The sequence below is a fragment of the Phocoena phocoena genome, chromosome 5, assembly GCF_963924675.1.
Source record: "Phocoena phocoena chromosome 5, mPhoPho1.1, whole genome shotgun sequence".
NCBI classification, from domain to species: domain Eukaryota; kingdom Metazoa; phylum Chordata; class Mammalia; order Artiodactyla; family Phocoenidae; genus Phocoena; species Phocoena phocoena.
This window is the reverse complement of record NC_089223.1, coordinates 44,540,268-44,563,589: the sequence shown is the minus strand read 5'-3', so window position 1 is coordinate 44,563,589 and position 23,322 is coordinate 44,540,268. Positions and strand designations below refer to the sequence as shown.

Sequence of the window (23,322 nt, the reverse complement as noted above, 5' to 3'; positions counted from 1 at the left end):
AAGAGAGGAGGCTTCTTTTTCTTCTGCCATTCATATGTTATTTTCGGGATTCCTGCTGTACTTGTCTCACAAGTAGAGCCCTGTCAATTTTAAAAGTGGCATCAGAATTCAGTCTATACACACTTTAAGGACCCAGAGCTTCAGCACGGAATCATTCCCTTTTCACCTGATGCGGAACAGATACAAGTGCTGATTATTTTAACAGCTTCCAAACACATTTAATGTGGTTTCATTAAGAACCTAATCGACTGATAGGACATTATTAAAAATCTCACTGTGTGTCTAAAATTGTCTTTATAGGTCCATTATTTATCAGCTAAGGAGTCACTGCCCCATAAAACCAACATCCAAAGCCACTGCTTCAACAGTACACATTTACTTTAATATCTTCAAGCTTTTTTTCACTTTGCTCCAAAGATGTGAAATAAGTCATTTCACTGCCGTGTGCTTCCATCCATCGCGATTATGCGTAATCCTCACTGATCCTTGAAGCAGAGCCTTTGTGATTTGAACATAACATCACATGGTGATGACCACATATAATTTCCTCACAGCTGCAGGGTGACATGTTAGAGGATATTGCCGCTGCTGAGTCAAAATATTAATTCTTTATGTATTTACATTTTTAGTATGTATGCATGCTGTGCATATTTAGAAAACAAATGGAATCTTAAAACAAGAAGTGCATTTATTTCAGCTCGAGTCGATACTCCATTTCCAGGCTCCCTTACAGTGTGTTCATTACTTTGTTTAAAGTGTGATTCACCAGGTTTGTTAGCAAGCAGGCACATACACAAACACCTGGAAGTCCATCTGCCCTTCCCCCTCCACATGTTTATTATATACCAGTAATCTGAAACAGACTACACCTCAATGTATCCTGGGTCCCTCTCCTCTCCTTGTCATCCTTTAATAAGTCTTTTATTTAAAGACTTTACTATAATTGAAATAGTGACAAATAAGGATTTACTTACTGAGTAGCTATGGGAGGACTCTGAGAGACGGGCTTCAGAATAGGCTCTGTTTTTAAGCAATTAATGGATGCATGCTCACCATTTAGACATATTTGAGGTTAGCCTCCTTTTTTGATTACAGACAGGAAGGTCAGATGCAAATGCCTTCCTGCACAGATGGGGCTTTTATGATGGGCCGTTAATCCTTGCAGAGGCTGCTAGATTGGTGGGTTGGAAACTCAATTCCCCTATTTTAGTAACTGCGGTCCTGGTACAAATTAAGCAGTGACAGTATAAACTTCCTCTAGTGTATCTTGTGAACTCGTTCCAGACATCCATCACCTGTGGGGAGGAATGGGAGTGGAAGGTGGGGTGAGGACGATTACAGGAGAATTCACTCTGTGGTTTGTCGGCCTTTCTGAGAATACTGGCATTTTAAGGGCACCGTTTCCGACAGTTGTGCTCCTACCAGTGTGGGTCCAGCAAGGATCTGAATCAGGATTTGTCAGATGGCACCACCTACCAAGAAGAATTCAAGACTTCCTTCCCAATCAGCTTAATTCTTGGAAAATATGCCCCTAGATTTTACTGTGCGTCAAGTGACTGGTGTCGTAGCAGTTCCCTGGGACACATAGTCAGTCACCTCCTGCAGCGCCTGGAGATGGACTCCTAACACCTCTTAACTATGTTTAGATTGTATAATTAATACCTCTGGCTGGCCATGGGGAGATTTCTCTCTTCATTCTCTCAAACTGTACTGACAAGGCAGTTGTAAATTGCCACACACACAGACAAGTAGTGCCCTGTTCCTCTTGGCCTGGAGTGGATTTTGAGAACCAAGGTGTGGAGTCCAGGTGAAGCTTCTCGTGGGCCTCCAAATTCCCCACAATTTCCTAATATTTTGACTCCAGTGTTTTTTTTTTCTTTCATTTAGCAAATTGATAAGGAAGGGCTCCTTGCTAGGTACTACTGATTTTGCCAAATTCTACTTTGTTTTGAATCTTAAAGGCATTTTAGAAGCTGACAGTTTGTGGAAAGGTCTTCCCTGGTCGTGCCTGAAAGACAAACCACTGGTGTGTTGGTTTTCTTTCTCAGGGGACACCTGAGATCTCCGTCCCTGGTCACAGAAGCCTTCGTATACTTGCACTGTAGGATTCTTAGTTTTCCTAATATGCCTACTCTAGCATAATAAGCCTTTAGAAAACTGTTCAGCAGTGGATGTTATTAACAGAGAAGGGTCTTCTGTGGACATAGTGGAAGGGGGAGGGGGACAGAAACATAGGGACCCCTCTCCTCGCCCCAGAAAAGTTCACATTGAAAGCTGCTGTGTGTCAGTTTTCTTGGATTGTCAGTTCTTTGCTGTGGTTTTAATGTCTTCTGCCATCACTAGTTACCTTTCATACAACAATTTCTCATTTAAACCTGTAGTAATAACACAGAGACTTCAGTAGATAGACTGGTATACACATAGACAAACCCATTTCCAGTCGCCACGAGGATAAATCCATACACTTTTTCGTGACTTACAAGGTATTTCAAAATTAGCACAGCCAGGTCCTGAGTGGCTCTTCCGAATGTTCTTCAAGATGCAGCCATACTGGACTTTTTTCAGTTCCTTGAAGGCATCCTGTTCTGTTGCGCTTCTGGGTTTTTCCATGTTTTTCCTCTTCTTGGGACCTCTTCCAAGCTCTCTCACCCTGCCCATCTCCTCCAGCAGCTGACTCCCACTCAGTGTCTCTGTCTCAGCTTCCTCCAGGCAGATTTACCTGCTTCCTGGACCAAGCTGGTACCCCGTCAGAGACTTCCATGGTCCCTGGGCTTACCTGGTTTGCATTTTACAGAAGTTTGCAATAGTCTCAAGGCAGTCCCGTGTCTAAGCGTCTGCCTTACACTCTCTTGTTGCTCATCCCACTGTGCCACCGTCTCTCTTGCCTCATGACAAAGGACTCACTTTGGAGACGACTTTCTTTAAGTCAAGAAGCCCAGCCCAAGTCTGCTTCACTGTTGGATTCTTGAATATTCCACTCAGCTACCTCCAACCTGTTCCACAGGAGGGGAGGGGAGAGGCAAATTGAATGGTCTCTCTGCTCCTTCTTCCTCTCCAGCTCGAAGGGTTTTTCTAGGCTGGGGTACAGAGGTGGAGAGTGTAGGGGTCGTATTGGTGGGGGAGGGCCTGGGTCTCCTAGCTCCAATTTTCACATTCAAGTTTGTTTTTTCTTCTATCTTTCACCTGTGCCCTGGGCTCTGTGAATTTGGTATCTGTGCTGGTCTGATTCTGCTGACTTTCTCTGGGAGCACATGGTGGCCCACACTCTCAGGTCTAATGCGGGATGGTTGCAGTGGATGAGGAAAGAACTCACGGGCTGATATCTCAAATTATTATGAGATTACACAGATTTCCTACTTAAGTGTAATTATGGATCCAGGGTCCTTATCCCCACCATACTGAAAGCTCTGTGAGTACAGTAGACATTTGAACAGTTTTGTTGTTTGAAAGAAAGAGTTTTTAAATGCTCAGCCTCACTTACAATAAAAGAAATCCAAACCAAAGCAACTATGTAACACCAATTTTCACCAACCAAATTAGCCAAGATCATTTTATTATTTTAAAATTTCCTTAAACAGCAAGGTCTTACTGTATAGCACAGGGAACTATATTCAATATCCTGTGATAAACCACAGTGGAAAAGAATATGAAAAAGAATGTATATATATGTATAACTGAGTCATTTGCTCTGCAGCAGTAATTAACACAACACTGTGATTCAACTATACCTCAATAAAAAAATAAATTAAAAAAAAGTTCCTAGTGCAGGCAGAGTTACAATGAAACAGTCTCAAGAATGTATCTTGGATGTAACTTTTTTAAAAATAAATTTATTTATTTATGTTTGGCTGCGTTGGGTCTTTGCTGCTGCGTGCGGGCTTTCTCCAGTTGCTGCAAGCGGGGGCTACTCTTCATTGTGGTGTGCGGGCTTCTTAAGGCGGTGGCTTCTCTTGTTGCGGAGCATGGGCTCTAGGTGCACAGGCTTCCGTAGTTGTGGCTCGCGGACTCTAGAGCGCAAGCTCAGTAGTTGTGGTGCACGGGCTTAGTTGCTTCGCAGCATGTGGGATCTTCCCGGACCAGGGCTCGAACCCATGTGTCCCCTGCATTGGCAGGCAGATTGTTAACCACTGCACCACCAGAGAAGCCTGACTTTGTCTTTTAGCAAATAATCTAAAATGCACAAGGGTCTTATCATGGCCTTCATTATAAAAGTGGGCAAATTGGAAGTAAATGATCAAGGATAAGAAAAATGGTAAATTTTTATTTGTTTATTCAATGCTGGAATATTATACAACCCCTAAAAATGATGTTTACGAAGAGTCCTTAATGACACGTGGAAATGCTGATGGTACTGAGTGGAAAAAAAAAGTTATTATATGACAATATTTAATATAATCTCATCTGTGTAAAAATCTACATATGGAAAGTTGTATAGAAAAAGAACTAAGAGAAAAATACCCGTTAATAGTTATTTATTCTAAAAGGCCCACATGGGGGGATTTTTAGGTTCATTTATACTATGTAAAATTGTTTTTCATATTTTCTTCCATGGCTCACTTTGTAGTCAGGAAAATAAAACCGTAAGCTCCCTGTTTTGAGCCCCCTCTCTGCATAGAAGATCACAGTGGCCTCTGGGGCTTGAGCCTGAAGCTTGCCTACAGTTGGTGACCAGGGGGACTGGCCACTTGTAGCCTGTCACAACTGAGCAGCCTGCCCTCGGGAACGATGCTTTTCTGATTGTATATCAGAACACTGGGATTAATCCTCAAGCCCTGTTGCTCTGATTTCTGGCTTCTTTCCCTGTACATCATAACTCATTTTGAGTTCTCCCAAGGAATTCTCTCCTGCAAAGAGATTTTGACTTCAAGCCTCCTAAGACAAAGGTGTTTCCTAGGTTTTAGGAATTTATTTTTCTTTTCTGGTTGGTTTAATAAAAATCAGTCAACCTTCAGATTGACTCCAGAGCAAGGTTTGAGAGCATATTGGTTTTGTGTGGTGTTCTGTTGGGGGCTTGTATAAGACAGAGTTGGGAAGAGAGGTTTGCAGGAATGTATTAACACAGGACCCACTCAGACTGTTGTTTTGGGGTCTATTCACAGGATTGGGTGTTCAGTATGAGTTTTTAAGCCATGGATAAATGAATAAGGGAGAAGTACAGGTAGCGAACAAAAAGAGTTGAACTTTGCAGACTCAAGTAGTTACAGTCTCATGTGTAATGTGAAACTGTAAACTAACTCGGATTAATGTGATGCTTTGGGCAACCTGCGGTGGACTGTTTTATATTTTCAGGTGTCATTTATTGATTTCTCCTTGCCTCTGGGTACTTGCTCCATCATGCAATGTGGTATGTCTGGTGATTGATCTGATGCCTCTTTTAAGGCTTAATATGGAGCCATGGAGCGAGGCAGAGGCCTTGAGTGATTATGGAGCCTCTACAACTCCCTCTTTTGTTTTTTTATTGAAGTATAATTGACCTACAACACTATGGTAGTTTCTGGTTTCACAACATGCTGATTTGATATTTCTATACATTACAAAATGATCACCACGATAAGTCTAGTTACCATCTGTCACCATACAAAGTTGTTATACTATTATTGTCTGTATACTCATGCTGTAGGTTTCATCCCCATGACTTATTTATTTATTTATTTATTTATTTTTAACATCGTTATTGGGGTATAATTGCTTTACAATGGTGTGTTAGTTTCTGCCTTATAACAAAGTGAATCAGTTACGCATATACATATGTTCCCATATCTCTTCCCTCTTGCGTCTCCCTCCTTCCCACCATCCCTATCCCACCCCTCTAGGTGGTCACAAAGCACCGAGCTGATCTCCCTGTGCTATGCGGCTGCTTCCCACTAGCTATCTATTTTACGTTTGGTAGTGTATATATGTCCGTGCCACTCTCTCGCTTTGTCACAGCTTACCCTTCCCCTTCCCCGTATCCTCAAGCCCATTCTCTAGTAGGTCTGTGTCTTTATTCCTGTCTTACCCCTAGGTTCTTCATGACATTTTTTTTTCTTAAATTCCATATATATGTGTTAGCATACGGTATTTGTCTTTCTCTTTCTGACTTACTTCACTCTGTATGACAGACTCCAGGTCCATCCACCTCATTACAAATAGCTCAATTTCATTTCTTTTTATGGCTGAGTAATATCCCATTGTATATATGTGCCACATCTTCTTTATCCATTCATCCGATGATGGACACTTTGGTTGTTTCCATCTCCTGGCTATTGTAAATAGAGCTGCAATGAACATTTTGGTACATGACTCTTTTTGAATTATGGTTTTCTCAGGGTATATGCCCAGTAGTGGGATTGCTGGGTCATATGGTAGTTCTATTTGTAGTTTTTTAAGGAACCTCCATACTGTTCTCCATAGTGGCTGTACCAATTCACAGCAGTGAATTGTGTTCAGAGCAGTGCAAGAGTGTTCCCTTTTCTCCACACCCTCTCCAGCATTTATTGTTTCTAGATTTTTTGATGATGGCCATTCTGACTGGTGTGAGATGATATCTCATTGAAGTTTTGATTTGCATTTCTCTAATGATTAATGATGTTGAGCATTCTTTCATGTGTTTGTTGGCAATCTGTATATCTTCTTTGGAGAAATGTCTGTTTAGGTCTTCTGCCCATTTTTGGATGGGGTTGTTTGTTTTTTGGTTATTGAGCTGCATGAGCTGCTTATAAATTTTGGAGATTAATCCTTTGTCAGTTGCTTCATTTGCAAATATTTTCTCCCATTCTGAGGGTTGTCTTTTGGTCTTGTTTATGGTTTCCTTTGCTGTGCCAAAGTTTTAAGTTTCATTAGGTCCCATTTGTTTATTTTTGGTTTTATTTCCATTTCTCTAGGAGGTGGGTCAAAAAGGACGTTGCTGTGATTTATGTCATAGAGCGTTCTGCCTATGTTTATTTTGTCACTGGAAGTTTGTACCTCTTATTCTCCCTCACTTATTTCATTCATCCCGCCCACCCTCTCCCTTCTGGCAACTGTCTGTTTGTTCTTTCCATCTATGACTCTGTTTCTGTTTGTTCATTTGTTTTTCTTTTTAGTTTCCACATCTAAGTGAAATCATATGGTATTTGCCTTTCGCTGTCTAACTTATTTCACTTAGCATAATACCCTCAAGGTCCATCCCTGTTGTTGCAAATGGCAACATTTCATTCTTTCTATGGCTGAGTAATATTCCATTGGATATTTATGCCACATCTTCTTTATCCATTCATCTACTGATGGACATTTAGGTTGCTTTCATATCTCAGCTTTTATAAATAATGCTGCAGTGAAGATAAGGGTGTATATGTCTTTTCAATTTAGTGTTTTTGTTTTCTTCAGAAAAATACCCAGAAGTGGAATTGCTGGATCGTGTGGTATTTCTGTTTTTAAGTTTTTGAGAAACCTCCATACTGTTTTCCACAGTGGCTGTACCAGTTCCCATTCTCTCTCTCTGTAACTCTTGAGCCCTTTCCACTGGCTTTTGGTAGCTGTATACCAAAATGATGCAAACAGCCGTGTCTGGTTTAAGACCTCCAGAGAATGAGACTTAAGTTAAGAGGATAGAAGAAATTAAGGGTTGTAAGGAATTTCTACACTTATCAGGCAGTCAGAGGCAGAGAATGACCGAGAGGCACACCAGGATAAAGCATGCTAAGAGGGGAAAGGAGGTCAAAGAAGGGGGTGATCCGAAGTGTCATGTGTTGCACACCTTTCAGGTGGGTTAGGACTTAGAGGAGGCCATTACGTTTGGTCATTAGAAGGTGGTCAGAGACCTTTTCAAGAGCAATACAACAGTTGAATTGTGGAGGTTGAAGGCAGATTACAGTGAAGTGAGAAGTTACGGAGGCAAGGAAGTTGGGTGGTGAAGGAAAGAAAAGAGATGGGGAGGTCGTTGAGAAAAACTTTGCGGGGAGTAGGTAATGCGGAGCAGGTTTGGAGGTTGAGGTCGAGGAGAGTGAAGAGAGATGGGGGTAAAAGATGCACTAATGTTGCAATAATGTTCAAATAATGTTGAAAATCGGGTTAAAAAATGAGGGTGGAGGAATTAGCCATTTCATCCTGTGAGGGGAGATGAAATGAAATAGAGGGTTTGGCAGGAAAGAATCAAAGGTGTTCATGCTTGATGGGCTGAGTCAAGTAGAAGGTGAAATAACCGAGTAGGATGTGGAAGGGTGGGCAGCGTGGGCTGGTGACCAGGGTAGCGTAGCAAGGGTTTCAAAGCTGCTGCCATGAGAGCGGGAAGGAACATCCATAAACCAGCTCTAGGTGCCTTTAGAAGTAATTAATATACATCACACTCTTCATTTAAACAGCTCCTAGAGATCCCCATGATCAGATAAATCCATAAATATTTATTTATTGTACCCACACAATATTCCAGAGATCTGCTTACTTTCTCTTCAAAGCATCCCCTTGGTGATTATTCTTTTTCATTCCTCTAATTGTACACTAGAGAAAGCCTCAGTTAGATGCAACTAGTTTTTAGACCCCTGCACACCTGCGGATCTTGTTGACGCATGCCGGAGCCCCACACTCTCTGTAAGCACTGGCTTTAAAGAGGAAGAGGCCAAGACTTTTCAAATAATGGAGCCTTGAATCAGTCATGTTTCCTGGGTTTTCAGTTCTAACCTGTACCCACTCATTAAGGTAATCGTAAAACGGAGTTACCTCCACCTGCTCCAGGAACTTTCAAAGTGCTCCTGGCACTGTGAGGAAAGCACAGGAAAAGGAAAACAAAAAGGTTGGCATTGTGTGGAAACCGTACACTAGGTCAGGGGGAAATAGCCTTCTTATCAGATTTCTCTCAATACAGCCATCATTTCCTTTATAATTTACTGAAGGGCTATAATGGGGATTAATTTGCCTCTTAGGATATCAAGAACTGTTTCTAATATTGGCAAAAGGTTGCCTGTAATTTGAAACTCCTGAAGTTCAGAGGAAGGTTGGGGCCTGTTCACTTGTGTGCTGCTAAAAGAGGATTTTTGCGGAGGACACTCTGGGTTCAACTTCTGGAATGGCTAGAGGTCTCAAAGGCTTCTCTTGCGGATGAGTGGGTGCTGGGTATGGGACTGAGATCTCTTCTTTGGCAAAGAACACGTCTCAAGTGATCAGCGATTAAGAAAGTGTATCACCGAGGGTATGGAGAGAAAGACCTGTTTTAACAGACTTCAAGGACAGGGAATCTGTTTTATTGACAAGGAGTTTTTAGTCTAAATATCGCTAGAAATCACTATCTGCAAGACTGGGATGAAACAAGACCTATGTGGCCGCTGAATGGTGTTTTAGCAACTGCAAACAGTGCTTTGAATCCTACAGGGGAAGATGGACAGGACCTATAACCAGAAGTCTCTTCTCTTTTCCTAGGTCTTTACTCCTTTTTCATTTTGGGGGGTAATTCAGGATTTGTGGCTTTTCTTCCACCTTTGGGATGGAGGATGGTAAATGGGATTTGAAGCGTTATTACCACTTAAGGTAGGACAGAGGGCATTTTCACCTATATGGGGAGCTGAACACAACCAAGTTCTTTAATTAAAGGATGACTCTTACATGGGTGAGAACAAGAGACAGTGCTGGCCATCCCAGATAACTTGCCCTATAGATTTAATCACAACTGATACAACAGCTTCTGTGAAGTGTGTATCAGGTCATGAAAATGACTTTCCAACTCAGCTGTTTGTAACTTTACCTCTAGTTAAAGACTAAACTTTCCCCCTAATTCTGTTATCAACCAACCTTAATTCCCCACCCCCTCCACCAATGCCTGAGGCTGGTTTGCTGACTCCGGAAGGCCACATTTGGGAGATGAGCCACGTGGGGCCTCTGAGCACAGCTTAGGAGCTCTGTGAATGAGGGGCACACGGTACCTGAGTTCTGGGAGCTCTCGGGGGATATGCTGATACGATGAACTGTTTCTGTTATCTGATAGTTCTTTCTATACCCCCTGGCAAGTATCTTTCACATGCTGCCCTAGGACTTGAAGGTTGTTCAATCGGAAAGGGATGAAAACTCAGTTGCTGTGCTGGGCCTGGCCATTTGCTAAAAACCTCAAACACGCAATCTGTACAGGTCCCAAGCTTCTACTTTACTGATGTATACTGCCTTTGCGCTACTCTCCAGCCATCTGTGCTGCAACAGTGGTCATTGCAATCCCTTTTACCCTTTGGTGTAGAAATGAGGCGCTCTGTTCATAGCATCCGTGCCTTCTCTGTGCTCCAACAGTGGTCATTGCAATCCCTTTTACCCTTTGGTGTAGAAATGAGGCGCTCTGTTCATAGCATCCGTGCCTTCTCTGTGCTCCCATGTCCTCTCCAGACTGCCATCCTCTGTGCCAGCACTGCACAGCTGACCTCTACAACACCGGGAGCGTCTGCCTGAGGTGTCAGAATGCCCGGTACCTGCTGCTAGAAGATCGCTGTGTTCCCCATTGCCCTTCTGGATACTTCACAGAGAGAGGAGCTTGTAAAAGTGAGTAAGCGCTGGACACAGGAGCTGCCGTGCCCCATGAGCTTCTCTTGGGCAATAGCTGAGAAGGCTGGAACTTCCCGAGAGAGAGAGAGAGAGAGAGAGAGAGAGAGAGAGAGAGAGAGAGGCAGGAAACACACTGTAGGGCAATAAACCAGACCAGCTAATGCTCTGTATGCTGGGGCTTTTATTAACGGCTCTTGGGATGCTGCTTTGGAGGGGAATTTGGCTTCATAGGTTCTCTTTATGTCTCTTCCGTCTGCAGAATGTCACTACTCCTGCAGAACCTGCCGGGGCAGAGGACCCTTCTCCTGCTCCTCATGTGACACCGACCTCGTTCTGTCCCATCTTGGCACCTGCAGCACTGCCTGCTTCCCAGGGCACTATCTCGATGACAACCACACTTGTCAGCGTAAGTTTTTTTGTTTTTTGTTTTTGTTTTTGCTGTACGCGGGCCTCTCACTGCTGGGGCCTCTCCCGTTGCGGAGCACAGGCTCCGGACGCGCAGGCTCAGCGGCCGTGGCTCACGGGCCCAGCCGCTCTGCAGCGTGTGGGATCTTCCCGGACCAGGGCACGAACCCGTGTCCCCTGCATCGGCATGCGGACTCTCAACCACTGCGCCACCAGGGAAGCTCATTGTCAGCGTTAAGTTTTAAAAAATGAACTTTCTCTCCTTTCCTGCTCTTCTGGAGTCATTGAAGGAAATAGGGATTTTTTGCTTCCATATTTTCACCTGGTAGCCTTTATTTTTAGAAAAGAAAGAAAATTAATCTACAAAGCATATGGATGCCATTAGCAGATTATAACTCAGATATGGGCCTAATTGGAAGTGCTGGACTAGAGGAGCTGTGTGTTCTTGGGTCAGTCATTTAACCTCTCTGTTCTCTAGTTATCTCATTAAAATCATAACATTGTTGGTCTAGTTTATTCCTATGGTTTCTCTCAGTGATCCAATTCCAAGATCCTAAGCAGAGAGTGGAGCTCATTCTAGTATAAAGGCCTGAACCTCAGCCCTTCTCTGGATTTAATTTGTTTTTGACATGTATTTGTTAAATACTGACAGTATGCAAGGCTGGATATGCTACAGAGGATTCAGTTTCTGCCCAAACAGTAGTTTATTTTGTCTTGCATGAAAGTTACTTGTATAGATATCTTAGTTCTCAAATAAGTTAAAATATGATTAATTACCTGAGTCACGCACAAACAAAGAGTTAGGATAAATTAGGGCAAGGGCAAATCTGGGTGGAAAAAAAATTAGGAAGTGATTCACAGATGAAGGAACAGTTTTGAAATAGGCTGAGGCAGCTTACTTTATTTCAATCAGTGAAGTGTCAGTTGCCAAAAAACTGTGGTGTACTTTTCTCATTTTGAAAATGACAGTTAACAAATACAGTACTGATATTTCAATTTTCTGTCCTAGGAAGTACCATGTTGAAGGAATTATAGAGTGATGGTTAGGAGAGTGGGCTCTAGAATCAGGTAACTAAAGTTCAAATCCTAACTGCCACGTAACTAGCTTTGTGACCTTGAGCAGGTGAATTAACCACTAGGCCTCAGTTTCCTTTTTCTAGAAAAGGGACATTATAATAGTGCCTTCCTCTAATGTTATTGCACTTAGCACAGACCCTAGCAGAGAATAAGCTCTCAGTATAGCTACTGTTGTTATCGTCATCATCGTGTGAAATGAGAGGCAAATCGAGCAGTAAAAGATATTTATATTTTATAGATACAAAGATAGGTATTACTGTTAGTTTATGGAGATTCTTGCAAGGATTTGCATTTGAAATGAAGTTATATGGAACCCACCATTTTGCATCATCTGTTGAGATACCAGAGACAAAAATCCCTTTTGGATCCATGAAAAGAGTTATTTGGTTTTGTTTTTTTTTTTTACTTTTGTAACAAAAACTTTGCTTGGTATATATCAACTGTCTGCCGGAATCTGTAGATTCTGTAACACAAGAGACACGAATGAAACACTTGCATATTCTATTCAGGAGCAAAAGAGTGTTGGTGTAGAAGTAGTGACTTAGATATTTGAGGCTCTTCACTGCAGTGGAATCACAGAAATAAAAGTTCAAAAGAAAAAAACAGAATCCCTTATATGGCTTATAGGTGGCAAAAATACGTTGCATTGAAGTATTCCTCTTCTGGGAAGCTTCTGCTCTGCACAAATGCGTTTGCTATGCTACCATGTAAATAAGATTTTATAGACTATTTCAGTTAAATTAAGCATCTTCTAACTTTAGTCCTTTGCTAAAGCTTAGGTTTCCTTCATCCAAAGACTGAGTAAGGTAAGGTATGCCCCTAAGTTGGGCTATTTGAGTTTCTAATACATAAAAAAAAATTCACAATGTCCCTTTCTACTGCTCATCATTATAGACAATTATAGGCCTGACAGTTTCAGGAATTGCGCAATAAAGGGCTTTTAAGGAAATATAATCAACATTAAGGGGAGGCATTAATGACCATATTATAGAAGAAAGTAAGAGCTTCAGAGCTGTCTAGATTCTGATTACAGGAACCTTTAGAAATTGCATACTGAGCTCTAAAATTTCAGGATAACCAGTTGAGAAGGAACTTTCAAGAAGAGATGATAAATGAGGTTCTCAGTACTTGAAACCATAGTGCCCTAGAGTAGGAGGAAGACTTCAGCGCACCTGAGCCAACCTTGCACCCAGGGCAGAGATTCTCTCTCACCCCCTCACAGGCTGCTACAGATGAGGAAGGAAGCCAGGTGCATCGGTGGGGATGAGGGCTGTTTCTCATCAGCCCTAGAGCCTCCTTCTGGAGCAGTGTAGAATGGCTCCTCCCTCATTCACACGATTCCCTTCCGAAGTCTGACATTAGCTTGGACTTCTCTGTTCTGAGCAGGACTGGAGTCAGTGGAGTATTGAGCAGAAAGGAGGGACTGTCTCAGAGGTCGGGAGGGAGACGGGGCGTCATAGGCTGTGAGGTTCCCTCCTCCTCAATGAACGATAGTTAAAAGTATCAGTACATCTCTGCTTCCCTCACTGCTTTCTGGTCCCCTCGGCCCCTTCTTCACTGTCCTCTTAGCTCTTTCCATGGGGTCACTGACCTCGGAGAGCTTCACCTGCTACTCCAGACGTTGTCACACCAACGTGACTGCAGTAAGACTAATACCCTCTGGTCTGAATATTGTAAGAGGGAGAAAAGGCTCCTCACTCACACTCCTCTGAATGGGGAAGCTAGAACCCAAGGGGTTTGGTTATGTGCAGAACTACTTTGAGTGAGACAAGGTCACTTGGGGATTGCCTTGGAGACGGCTGAGGGGTTTGATTAAAGAGGAAGAAGTGTTCGAAGAGAAATGATGGAAGCCCCCTGCTTCTTAATGTGACACCGCTGCATCCCTCCAAATCTTCCATATAGTCTTTTAACATTTCCAAATGCTCGGCGGGACCCCATTTCTTTTGGGAGTCAGTGAAGGAGCTGAGTTATGCTTTGGGAATGAGACTTCATGGAAGGATTCAAGACCACGGAGGCAGACAGAAGCTTGAGGAAGTAAACTACAAGAAACTCTCAGCTGTCAGGACAGGGGCCTTGTTTTGCAGCTCCATGTCCAGCAGGGCGTCCAGCTGACACTGAGGTTACATGAAGGCTCTTCAGTTTAAGATTGTGTTAGTTTCTTTAGTAACCATGTCAACTTTTAGTAAGCTTTCAATCAACTAAGATTCTTAGATCATGTTTTATAATAATGCTTTCTAAACAGGCCTTCTGTCCCCTCTGTTTGTACAATTGGTTATAGAACATAAATGCAAGACTTTACTTACAGTTTAGCTTATTTCGTCTGATTAGTTTATTGATACAATGGGCCAAAATAAGTTTAAGTTTTTCTTTCAGCTGGTGAAACTTAACTATGCGTGTATCCTATGTAAGTGTACGTGTCCTATTTAAATATCATTAACGTAATTACTTTGTTTTCATTAAAGTAATAAAAATATTGGCCAACTAAGAAATTAAGACTTCATCATAATACTCTACTAAAGACATTCATTTCCAATTACAAAGATTTACTGACAACTTTCTGAGTATGTATTTCAACCATCTTCAAATCCACTTACAGCTGGTAGACCCCACTTCATTTTTGTATTCACAAGTTTATATTTAGGGTTTTTGTCAAACCCTTTGGCAAAATTAAGATAACAACATGTGTAGAAATCCTACCTCCCGAAAGGATAAAAGTTTAGTCTCATATAAGTTTCCAACAATAAAAATATTTTTTTCTAATATTTTCAAACTGAAAATCCGGTCTAGAATTTTCCTAAGACCTTTAATTACAAGTCTACATATTCTAACAAATATTTTATACCGGTGGCTTTTCTTGTAGGTGAAACAAAAGGAATTTCATTTTATTTTAGAGGGAGGTCATTTTTCTGCACTGTGCCACACACTTTGATATCCTTTAGCACTAAAACTCACATGATCACTCTCTAGACTTTTCCTCTGACACATGCTGAGAGAAAATTTTAGAGGGAGACAGAGATGCTAGTGCTTGAGTATATATAATTACAATATCTGGCTTCTTTCACTTATGTTGCAAGTATTTATTGAACACCAACAAAATTACAGATAACCAGCTAGGTGCTGGGGACTATTGCAAGGAACAACAGAAACCTCGTCTTCGCTTTCATGAAGCTTACAGCTGTAAAGGATACAGGTGGTAAATAATCGCTGAAATTGAACATTTCTATGTATGGCATGAATGAAAGGTATAAGAACAGTACCTGGGAGACCTGTTCTAGACTGGAGAGTCAGGGAAGGCCTTCTTGAAGAAGAGACTGAAGAATGAATAAGAGTTAAAGACAAGAGACTTGGAGATTATATTGAGAGGATTCAAATATGTGTATTATGATTTCTAGGTAGAAAGAATGGAGGGAATGATGGAGAAGCAATATTTACAGAAATGATGGCTAGAATTTTTCCAGGCCTGAAGAAAGATATGAGCTCATAGATGAAAGTGTCCTCTGACACCTGAGAAGTATGAATTAAAAAATCACTCTTACGGATACATGGAAAATAGAATGCAAGGGACTCAAACCAATTAGGAGGCTATGATAGTGGTCTAGAAGGAGATGATGATGGCTTGGACATATTGGCATTTGTGGATATGGAGAAAAGCAGAAAGTTCTGAGAATTATATAGGAGAGTTCAAACAAATAAGTAAGTAATTGAATTAGGAGTGAGAGAAAGGGAGGTGCCAGGAGAGACTCTAAGGTTTCTAGCATGAACAACTGAGTCAATGGAGAGATGCTAGTTGTTGAATCAGGCAGAGATGGAAGCATGACCAGATTTGGAGATCATCCCTGAATGCCTAAATTAAGTGACTGCTAAGAATTACAACTGAGTAAGTCAGTAAGCCAGGTCACCTTAAAGTCCTTCGTATCTTAAAATACGGGATTTCCCGAGCTCCAAAATAAGTTGATGCCTAATTTTAATCTTGGTATCGGACAAAAATCTGAATCTACATCATAAACTGTAGGGCCCCTGATTCCTTAAGAAGCAAGGTTCCAAGGACACTCTGGACTATTATTCCAGAGATCTTGAAATAAGTATAAATTAATCCTGTTGCTGAGTCACAGGGCAGTTTGGATGTGGGATTTCTGTTCTTGGGTTTATAATTTATCTTCTCTGGAAAATAAAATTTCCCTCTTTGATTTTGGAAAACATGATTAACATTTTCTGTTTCTGTTGATCCGCAGGGTAGGGTTCTGAGCCGTGATTAAAAAATAGGTTGGAGGGAGGCTCTGTTGCTTTGCAGTATCTCTCTAGGTTTGATCAGTGCTTCAGTATTTGCAATTGTAATCATCTGGTCATTTTCTCTTCCTATCTGCTCAGCATGCGACCCACATTGCGGAAGCTGTGATTCACAGGCCAGCTGTACCTCCTGCCGAGATCCAAACAAGGTCCTGCTCTTTGGAGACTGCCAGCGTGAGAGCTGTGCCCCACAGTACTATCTTGACTTCTCCACCAAGACATGCAAAGGTAAAGCTTTTCCAGAATTGCACGAGTCTTCTACTTGTCGATGCCCCTTTACTAGAGAAGTCTGCTCCCGCATTGGGAAAATACTGTCATCAGATGTTTAGACTTTCTCTGATGAAAAGTCATTATGTATGTATGTATGTATTAAGCAAATATTTTTCTCTGTCTACCATGTACTAGATATTATGCCAGGTCTTAGTAACTAGACCAGAGACGGCAAACTGGAAACCCTCAGGTTGTATTTAATCCAAGACAGGGGTCTGTGGTTTTGTTTTTTGGTTTTTTTTTGATCCACTGAATTTAACAGCATTTTAAATTTTTTAATTCTTTGCCTTTTAAACATCAGAAGACTTCACATACAAAAATTGAGATTTTCAGTCTCTTGAAAAAGTCAGAAGGTTTGGCAGTACTGGATTTGCATTCCCACAATGCAGCAGTAGGTTGATGGGTAGCTGTCGTCTCTGTTGGGTTGAACATGATCTCCTAAGGGTGCCACAGTGCCCGCCATTCCCTGTCCTATCACACCAGGCCTATTTCAAAGATCTACGTTGCCTTCCTGGGCCCTGTAGGCACCTGCATTTACAACTCTAGACTGCCAGACTCTAAGCTTAATGAGGACAGGAGTTGTGTCTGATTTATTCATCTCTTGCTTAACATACTTTAATGAGTGAAGACACAGCCCCTGTCCTCCAGGAGTTTATAAGCAAGCATTGTCAAAAACCGAGTACGACCTTTTACCTTGTTTTCCGGTGTTTAACATTATTGGAGCTTATGCTCTTCAAATGGCAGGACCCAGCAAGTGGAAAGACAGAATTAAAGGATGGATTTCCCTTGCTTCTGTTCCATTTCCCTTCTCCATTCCTCCATTCCACGTTCCCCACCCACCCGCCCGCCCCTCCGACCTTTCCAATTCTGCCAGAGAAGCTAGGGCTCAGAGATGGAGGTCAGACATCTGTCAAGTAAACTTGGGATGCTTTAAGGTTTTGCAAAATTACATACATTCCATTCCGAGAAATTGTACTTGGTTGTTCACTGAGGCGGTCTGCTGTGCTCAAGACCACAGAACCTTTTCTAGTTTTTCCCTTCTAACCAGTGGTTGTCAGTCTGTGGTGAAAAACAAGATTATCACAAATCCTCCCTGTGGTAAATGATTTCATAACTATGCTGGCAGTTTTCAAGGCTCTGTTTTAGTCATTTTCCCTCAGGACTGATTCAGTCAAATAAATGAGCGAGATGAACTTTATAAATCTTCTTGGAAGCACGTGTACCATCGTGCGCATTTACCTGCTTCTATGGGACTTGGAAATACTGCATCAAAGAAGAGAGAAAGGTGACTAATGAGAGGTTTCTCCAGCTTCTTAGAGGAGAGGGACGGTGGGGTGAGGCAGCGCCGAGTGGAGATACGTTCTCCAAGGAAACCAGTTCAGCAGCAAACGTTTATTAAACTGCTGTGTGCCACGCACTGTGCTGAGTTCCTTAAATCCATTATTCCACTTAATCTTCACAGAAGCCTTATGAAATAGGTGCTGTTCTTATGCCTGTTTTACAGATAAGGAAACTGAGGCTCAAAAAGCTTAAGGAAAGTGTGCAAGACATGCAGATAAAAAGTGCCAAAGCCATGACTTGAATACAGATTTACCTGACTTCAAAAACGAGTACTTAGGGCTTCCCTGGTGGCGCAGTGGTTGAGAGTCTGCCTGCCGATGCAGGGGACACGGGTTCGTGCCCCGGTCCGGGAGGATCCCACATGCCGCGGAGCGGCTGGGCCCGTGAGCCATGGCCGCTGAGCCTGCGCATCCGGAGCCTGTGCTCCACAACAGGAGAGGCCACGACAGTGAGAGGCCCGCGTACCGCAAAAAAAAAAACAAGTACTTAATCCTGCTATTTTGTCCCGTCTTCCATGCACGAAGGACTTAACCTTACCAGCTAGAACTCTGCATTTTATGACTGCAGAATCGCCCGTCCAAATTGCCTGGGCCATCAAGAACGACAGCCACAACAACTAGCATAAACACAATGACAAAAATAGTAGCTGCAGCACCCTGTCTTCCTGGGCCTGACTCGGTAGTTCTGGTGTTGAACCTGATGATCTGTATTTCTATCCACCCCCCTGAATTACTTGGGTGTGCATCTAAGGCTGGGAGCCCCTAGAACATAAACTTCCTGAGGGCAGGGTCTACACCCGCCACACGAGGTTCAGGGCCATACATCCCATCAGTGCTTGTTCAGTGAGTGAACATGTAAAGGAGTCAGCTGTGCTCTAAATGAGATCTGTTATTTCAGGAACTCCTTTATTTCTGGACAGTTCGTTTACACCCCTTGTAAGTCTAATGTCATTGGTTCTTTCTGTTGTGCTGGTCAACGCCTGATTTTTGAGAGGAAGAGAGTCACGTGGCCGGTGTCAGTGGAGGGAGCAGATGCATTCTTCGTTGAGTCTCTGACATCCTTTACCTATTGGCATTTGGAGGAGGTCAGATGAGGTTTGTGGGAGCAAATAGGCCACTCCCTGGGACAGGCTTTGCATGAACGAGCGATCCTTGTACGTGCCATGTCTAACGTAATTAGGAAACGCTCAACCTCAGAGAGGCGTTCAGGCTACTACAAGCAGAGCCTCATTAGAGCTCACTTATCCGACATCTCTTCTGTTGTCCTCACTCACCCCAGGCAGCTGCAGCCAGTGTCCTCATAAATTAGTCTCTGGGACTGAGGCTGGACAGAAAGGAAGCTGATCGAAGGAACTTTCTTTCTAGAGTGTGACTGGAGTTGCAATGCGTGTCACGGGCCTCTGAGGACAGACTGCCTGCAGTGCATGGATGGCTATGTTCTCCAGGATGGGGCCTGTGTGGAGCACTGCTCACCATCATTTTACCGGGACCTAGGCCTCTGCAAGAGTAAGTGTCTGGAGCCCTTGCTCTGTGCTCATCCAAGCTTCCACCCCTCTGTATTTTACTGTTCTGAGAAGGAGCCTGTAGCCAGTTTCCTCTCTGGCTTTTTATCCAATTTCTTGTTTCTTTCCTAAGAGTTTTTCTTCGTTCTAATGCAAATGTCCACTCTTGCCTTCTCCCATGCCCCAGTACAACATGTGCTAAATTTGAAATCCACATGGGAATCTTGGAGGTATATGGCCACACAGACAGATATGGTTTGACCATTAGTTTTGGATTTCCTTAAAACTCGAACAGTCCTGTGCTCCAGACGGAGAGGTCTGCATGCTCTGGTCATTTGAGCACATGGAAAGAGTGTCTTATCCCACCATCTGCCCTCCCACGACCCTCCCAATACCGTATGTCTAACCGTCGCCTTTCTCTGCCTCAGTACCCCCTTCAGCCTCACTTTAATGCCACAAAATCTTCACACCCTGGAATGCCCACCCAAAGCGCACAGGCAGCATTCCTGGGAGCATCCTTGGGTGATACCCTGAGGACCGACCAGGTCAGGAAAGATTGACACTTCAGTGAAGCAGTGCAGGGAGTCAAGGACTAGTTACTAATAACGATAACGGCTGATATCTGTCAATTTATAGGTTGCGTAGTATTTTTCATTATGTAATTTGACCTTTATCCAAGGAACTGGGTGGGGCAGTGTGTTCTCTGCATTTTATAGGAGAGAACGCTGAGGCTCAGAGACGTGGAGTGACTAGTGCCAAGTCACCCAGCTGGTAAGTGCGGCAGTCACGACTGGAAGCCTGGCTCCTTGACTCCCAGTCTGCCGCTTTGCTCAGCACACCAGGTTGTACTGCCTCATCACGAAGAGTGATGGAGGAGCCCCTTGGAAAGCCGTGCACATTCCTGTCGACTTGACTTGTGTCTTCCAGGCTGTGACAGCCACTGTCTCCAGTGCCAAGGCCCCCATGAGTGTACCCGCTGTGAAGGGCCGTTTCTCCTCTTGGAAGCCCAGTGTGTCCAGGAATGTGGGAAGGGGAACTTTGCAGATCATTCAAACCGCAAATGCACAGGTAACTTGGAGACTGTGCTGTGTTCTCTGGAAAGAAGTGAGGGCAGCAAGGAAGTCAGGTGTGCTGATTCTCAGGTAACCAAGGAGAATCTGAATTAGGAGCAGAATGAAAACCCAGGGAGTCTGGCCTAAGTAATTGATGGCTTCTCGTGCACATCTGTCAATGGCTGGCTAAATAGAAGAGTACAGGCCAATAATTCTCTTGCACAAATCAATATTGTCCCTAAAGGTCTGTATGGAAACAAAGCCAATATTTCATGGAACGTAAAACTTATATTGAACTGAGGTGTGGTGTCCATTAAGAGTGGGTCAGCCCTATTGGCATGGGCCCAGGGTTTTCAGCGCATAGACTAAATTACCAGTGACCCTGATATTGTCATAATATCCTTGAGGAGTAGGATTTCTAGGGACAGTTTAGTGAGACACATTGAACTTTTGTTATTAAACTAAAGTTAAACCCAAAGTCTTAATCTCCTTGTCCATTGAGTTATTCACAAGAGCTTCCTCAGTTTGTTCTCATCATTTCCATCAAAACTTGGTAAGGTGTGCCCCACTTTAAAGAATACCTGATACTTAATAATAATGCCATTACCTAGGCATGGCATTTTATATTTCCCCAAATTTCCTTCATCTGCATTATCTCATTTAACATTCACAATGACTTGGTAAAATATGGCAGACACTATGAATCCTGTTTTACAAATGAAAAAAAAGGAAGAGCCTTAAGAGTATTAACCAGGGTAACATAAAGTCAGATATTAAACTCAAATTTTCTGATTCTAATTCAAGGCCCTTTAAACTATCCTGTTCCACCTCTCTATAACAGCATCTCAACTGAGGAAGCAGAATAATTAGGCAGTAAACACTGGATTTATAGAAACTTATTAACTTGATTCAAAGAAATAATCTGTGGTCTTTTAAATAGCTTGCTCTCCACATGCATTTAAAATAATAATAATTGGGCTTCCCTGGCGGCGCAGTGGTTGGGAGTCCGCCTGCCGATGCAGGGGACGCGGGTTCATGCCCTGGTCCGGGAAGATCCCACGTGCCGCGGAGCGGCTGGGCCCGTGAGCCATGGCCGCTGAGCCTGCGCGTCCGGAGCCTGTGCTCCGCAACGGGAGAGGCCACGACAATGAGAGGCCCGTGTACCGCAAAATAATAATAATAATAAAAATAAGAATAGCAGTGACGGTAGTACATTTGAGTCCTTTCGTGTGCCCAATACTGTTCTAGTCACTGCGCGTTATATATAGCCCATGTATTCCAACCAACAGTCATTGCATTCGGTGCTATTACTATCCTCATTTTTAAGATGAGGAAAATTGCACCACAGACTGTTAAACAACTTGCCCGAATTCAGCAGCCGTCAAGTGGTAGAGGAGGAACAGTACCCGACAGGGTTTATGCTCTTAATCCCTATGAGCTGCCTCCCTTACAAGTCAGTATTGTTAACTTTTTAAACAATCCATTTATGTGCAACATGTTTAGGTCATAGTGTGGAAAGCAAGGGTGCTCCTTCCTGTTCACTTTCCTTTGCAGGGTAGGAAATTTCATTTCTGTGAAATTCTGCAGGGAACTGTGGGAGTTCTCTTTTGCTGCAGCTGGGGGTCATATGTTGCTGTGCTCCCACTCTTCATTTCTTTATCACTGGTGGCCCCCTCTGGGGGCCTGTGCCTTTGTCCTGCCTCATTCAGTGTGTCCTCTCTTCGATAGCCTGCCCCCAGGGGTGCTTGCAGTGCAGCCACAGAGACCGGTGTCACCTCTGTGACCATGGGTTCCTTCTGAAGAGTGGCCTTTGTGTTTCCAAGTGTGTTCCTGGCTTCCCTGCCCACTCCTCTAATGAAACATGTGCTGGTAAGTGCTTCCCCTCCGATGCTCTGGTGAAGTCACCTGTAATTTCTCCACGCGGAGGCTGAGTTTGCAGATACAGTTGGCTCGTGTGGTACAAAATGCAGGCTTTCCATTCTCGGAAAACCCCTGGTGCTGCTATGGAATAAGGGACTGTTTATAGAACATGGAAAATTGGGAAAATTCAACTTCTAAGATCTTTGGAAGGGAAAAAGAAGCAATCTGTGCTTTAAAAATCACAGCTATCAGATCAGAAATTTGGCATAAAACTTAGCTGTGTTCCTGAACTACAGCCACGTTATAGAAAATTATACTTACAGATTATTAAATTTATTATATTTATATACACATGTAGAGCTATTATGCCAGGGTGCAATGATGCATCCTTTGTGCACACACTGGAGATAAATGACAAGTAATTAATGAATAGTGTGAGGAACTTGCCCCATTAGGTTCACACGTTGGAAGTGGATGGATTTCAAGCCACTCTGTTTGCCACTAAGAATTAGGTAACACGATAAGGAATGGAGCTAGTCTTGTCCAACACATCCGTGGGCACTTTACCTTAAACAACAAAGAGAAACAAATTTAAATTCAGGCTTAATTTTGAACCCCAAAACTTTTACAGGTGAACGAGGATTGGGAGTTACGTTACAGCTGAGCATCTCTTGGCTTCTGAGTGTCCTTCATCAATAACACGCATCATGTTTTATCACCTGCAGTCAATCATATTTTTCATGTCTATATCTCTGACCCCTAATGATATTAAGACTTCCCATGGAAGAAAATATCTTTGGCTTATTTCATTAGGACCCTTCTGGAAGCCCCAAGTACAATACTTGAGAGTCAGCTTACCCCACTTGGGATGTAATACAAGTCAACTTGTGAAAATGAATTCAACTTTCATTGGAGTAATTTTACGTTAGAAGTAGGCCCCCTGAAGCTTGACATTCCTAAACTGCCCTGTCTGACCTACTTGTAAAAGGAAGAAGTGCTACCCGTTAAAGTGCAGGCAAAACGACTTGCGGGAGACAGGATGAATTCCATATC

General features: G+C 42.9%; 1 protein-coding gene across 1 annotated transcript in view; it reads left to right on the top strand.

The window, feature by feature from the left end:
* FRAS1 (Fraser extracellular matrix complex subunit 1) overlaps positions 1–23,322 on the top strand; it is a 455,620-nt gene that overhangs the window by 267,985 nt on the left and 164,313 nt on the right. The window contains exons 21-26 of the mRNA XM_065877453.1: positions 10,321–10,473; positions 10,736–10,882; positions 16,327–16,473; positions 19,221–19,361; positions 20,285–20,425; positions 22,138–22,278. Of these exons, the coding sequence (XP_065733525.1) occupies positions 10,321–10,473; positions 10,736–10,882; positions 16,327–16,473; positions 19,221–19,361; positions 20,285–20,425; positions 22,138–22,278 (870 nt within the window). The remainder of the gene's footprint in view (positions 1–10,320; positions 10,474–10,735; positions 10,883–16,326; positions 16,474–19,220; positions 19,362–20,284; positions 20,426–22,137; positions 22,279–23,322) is intronic.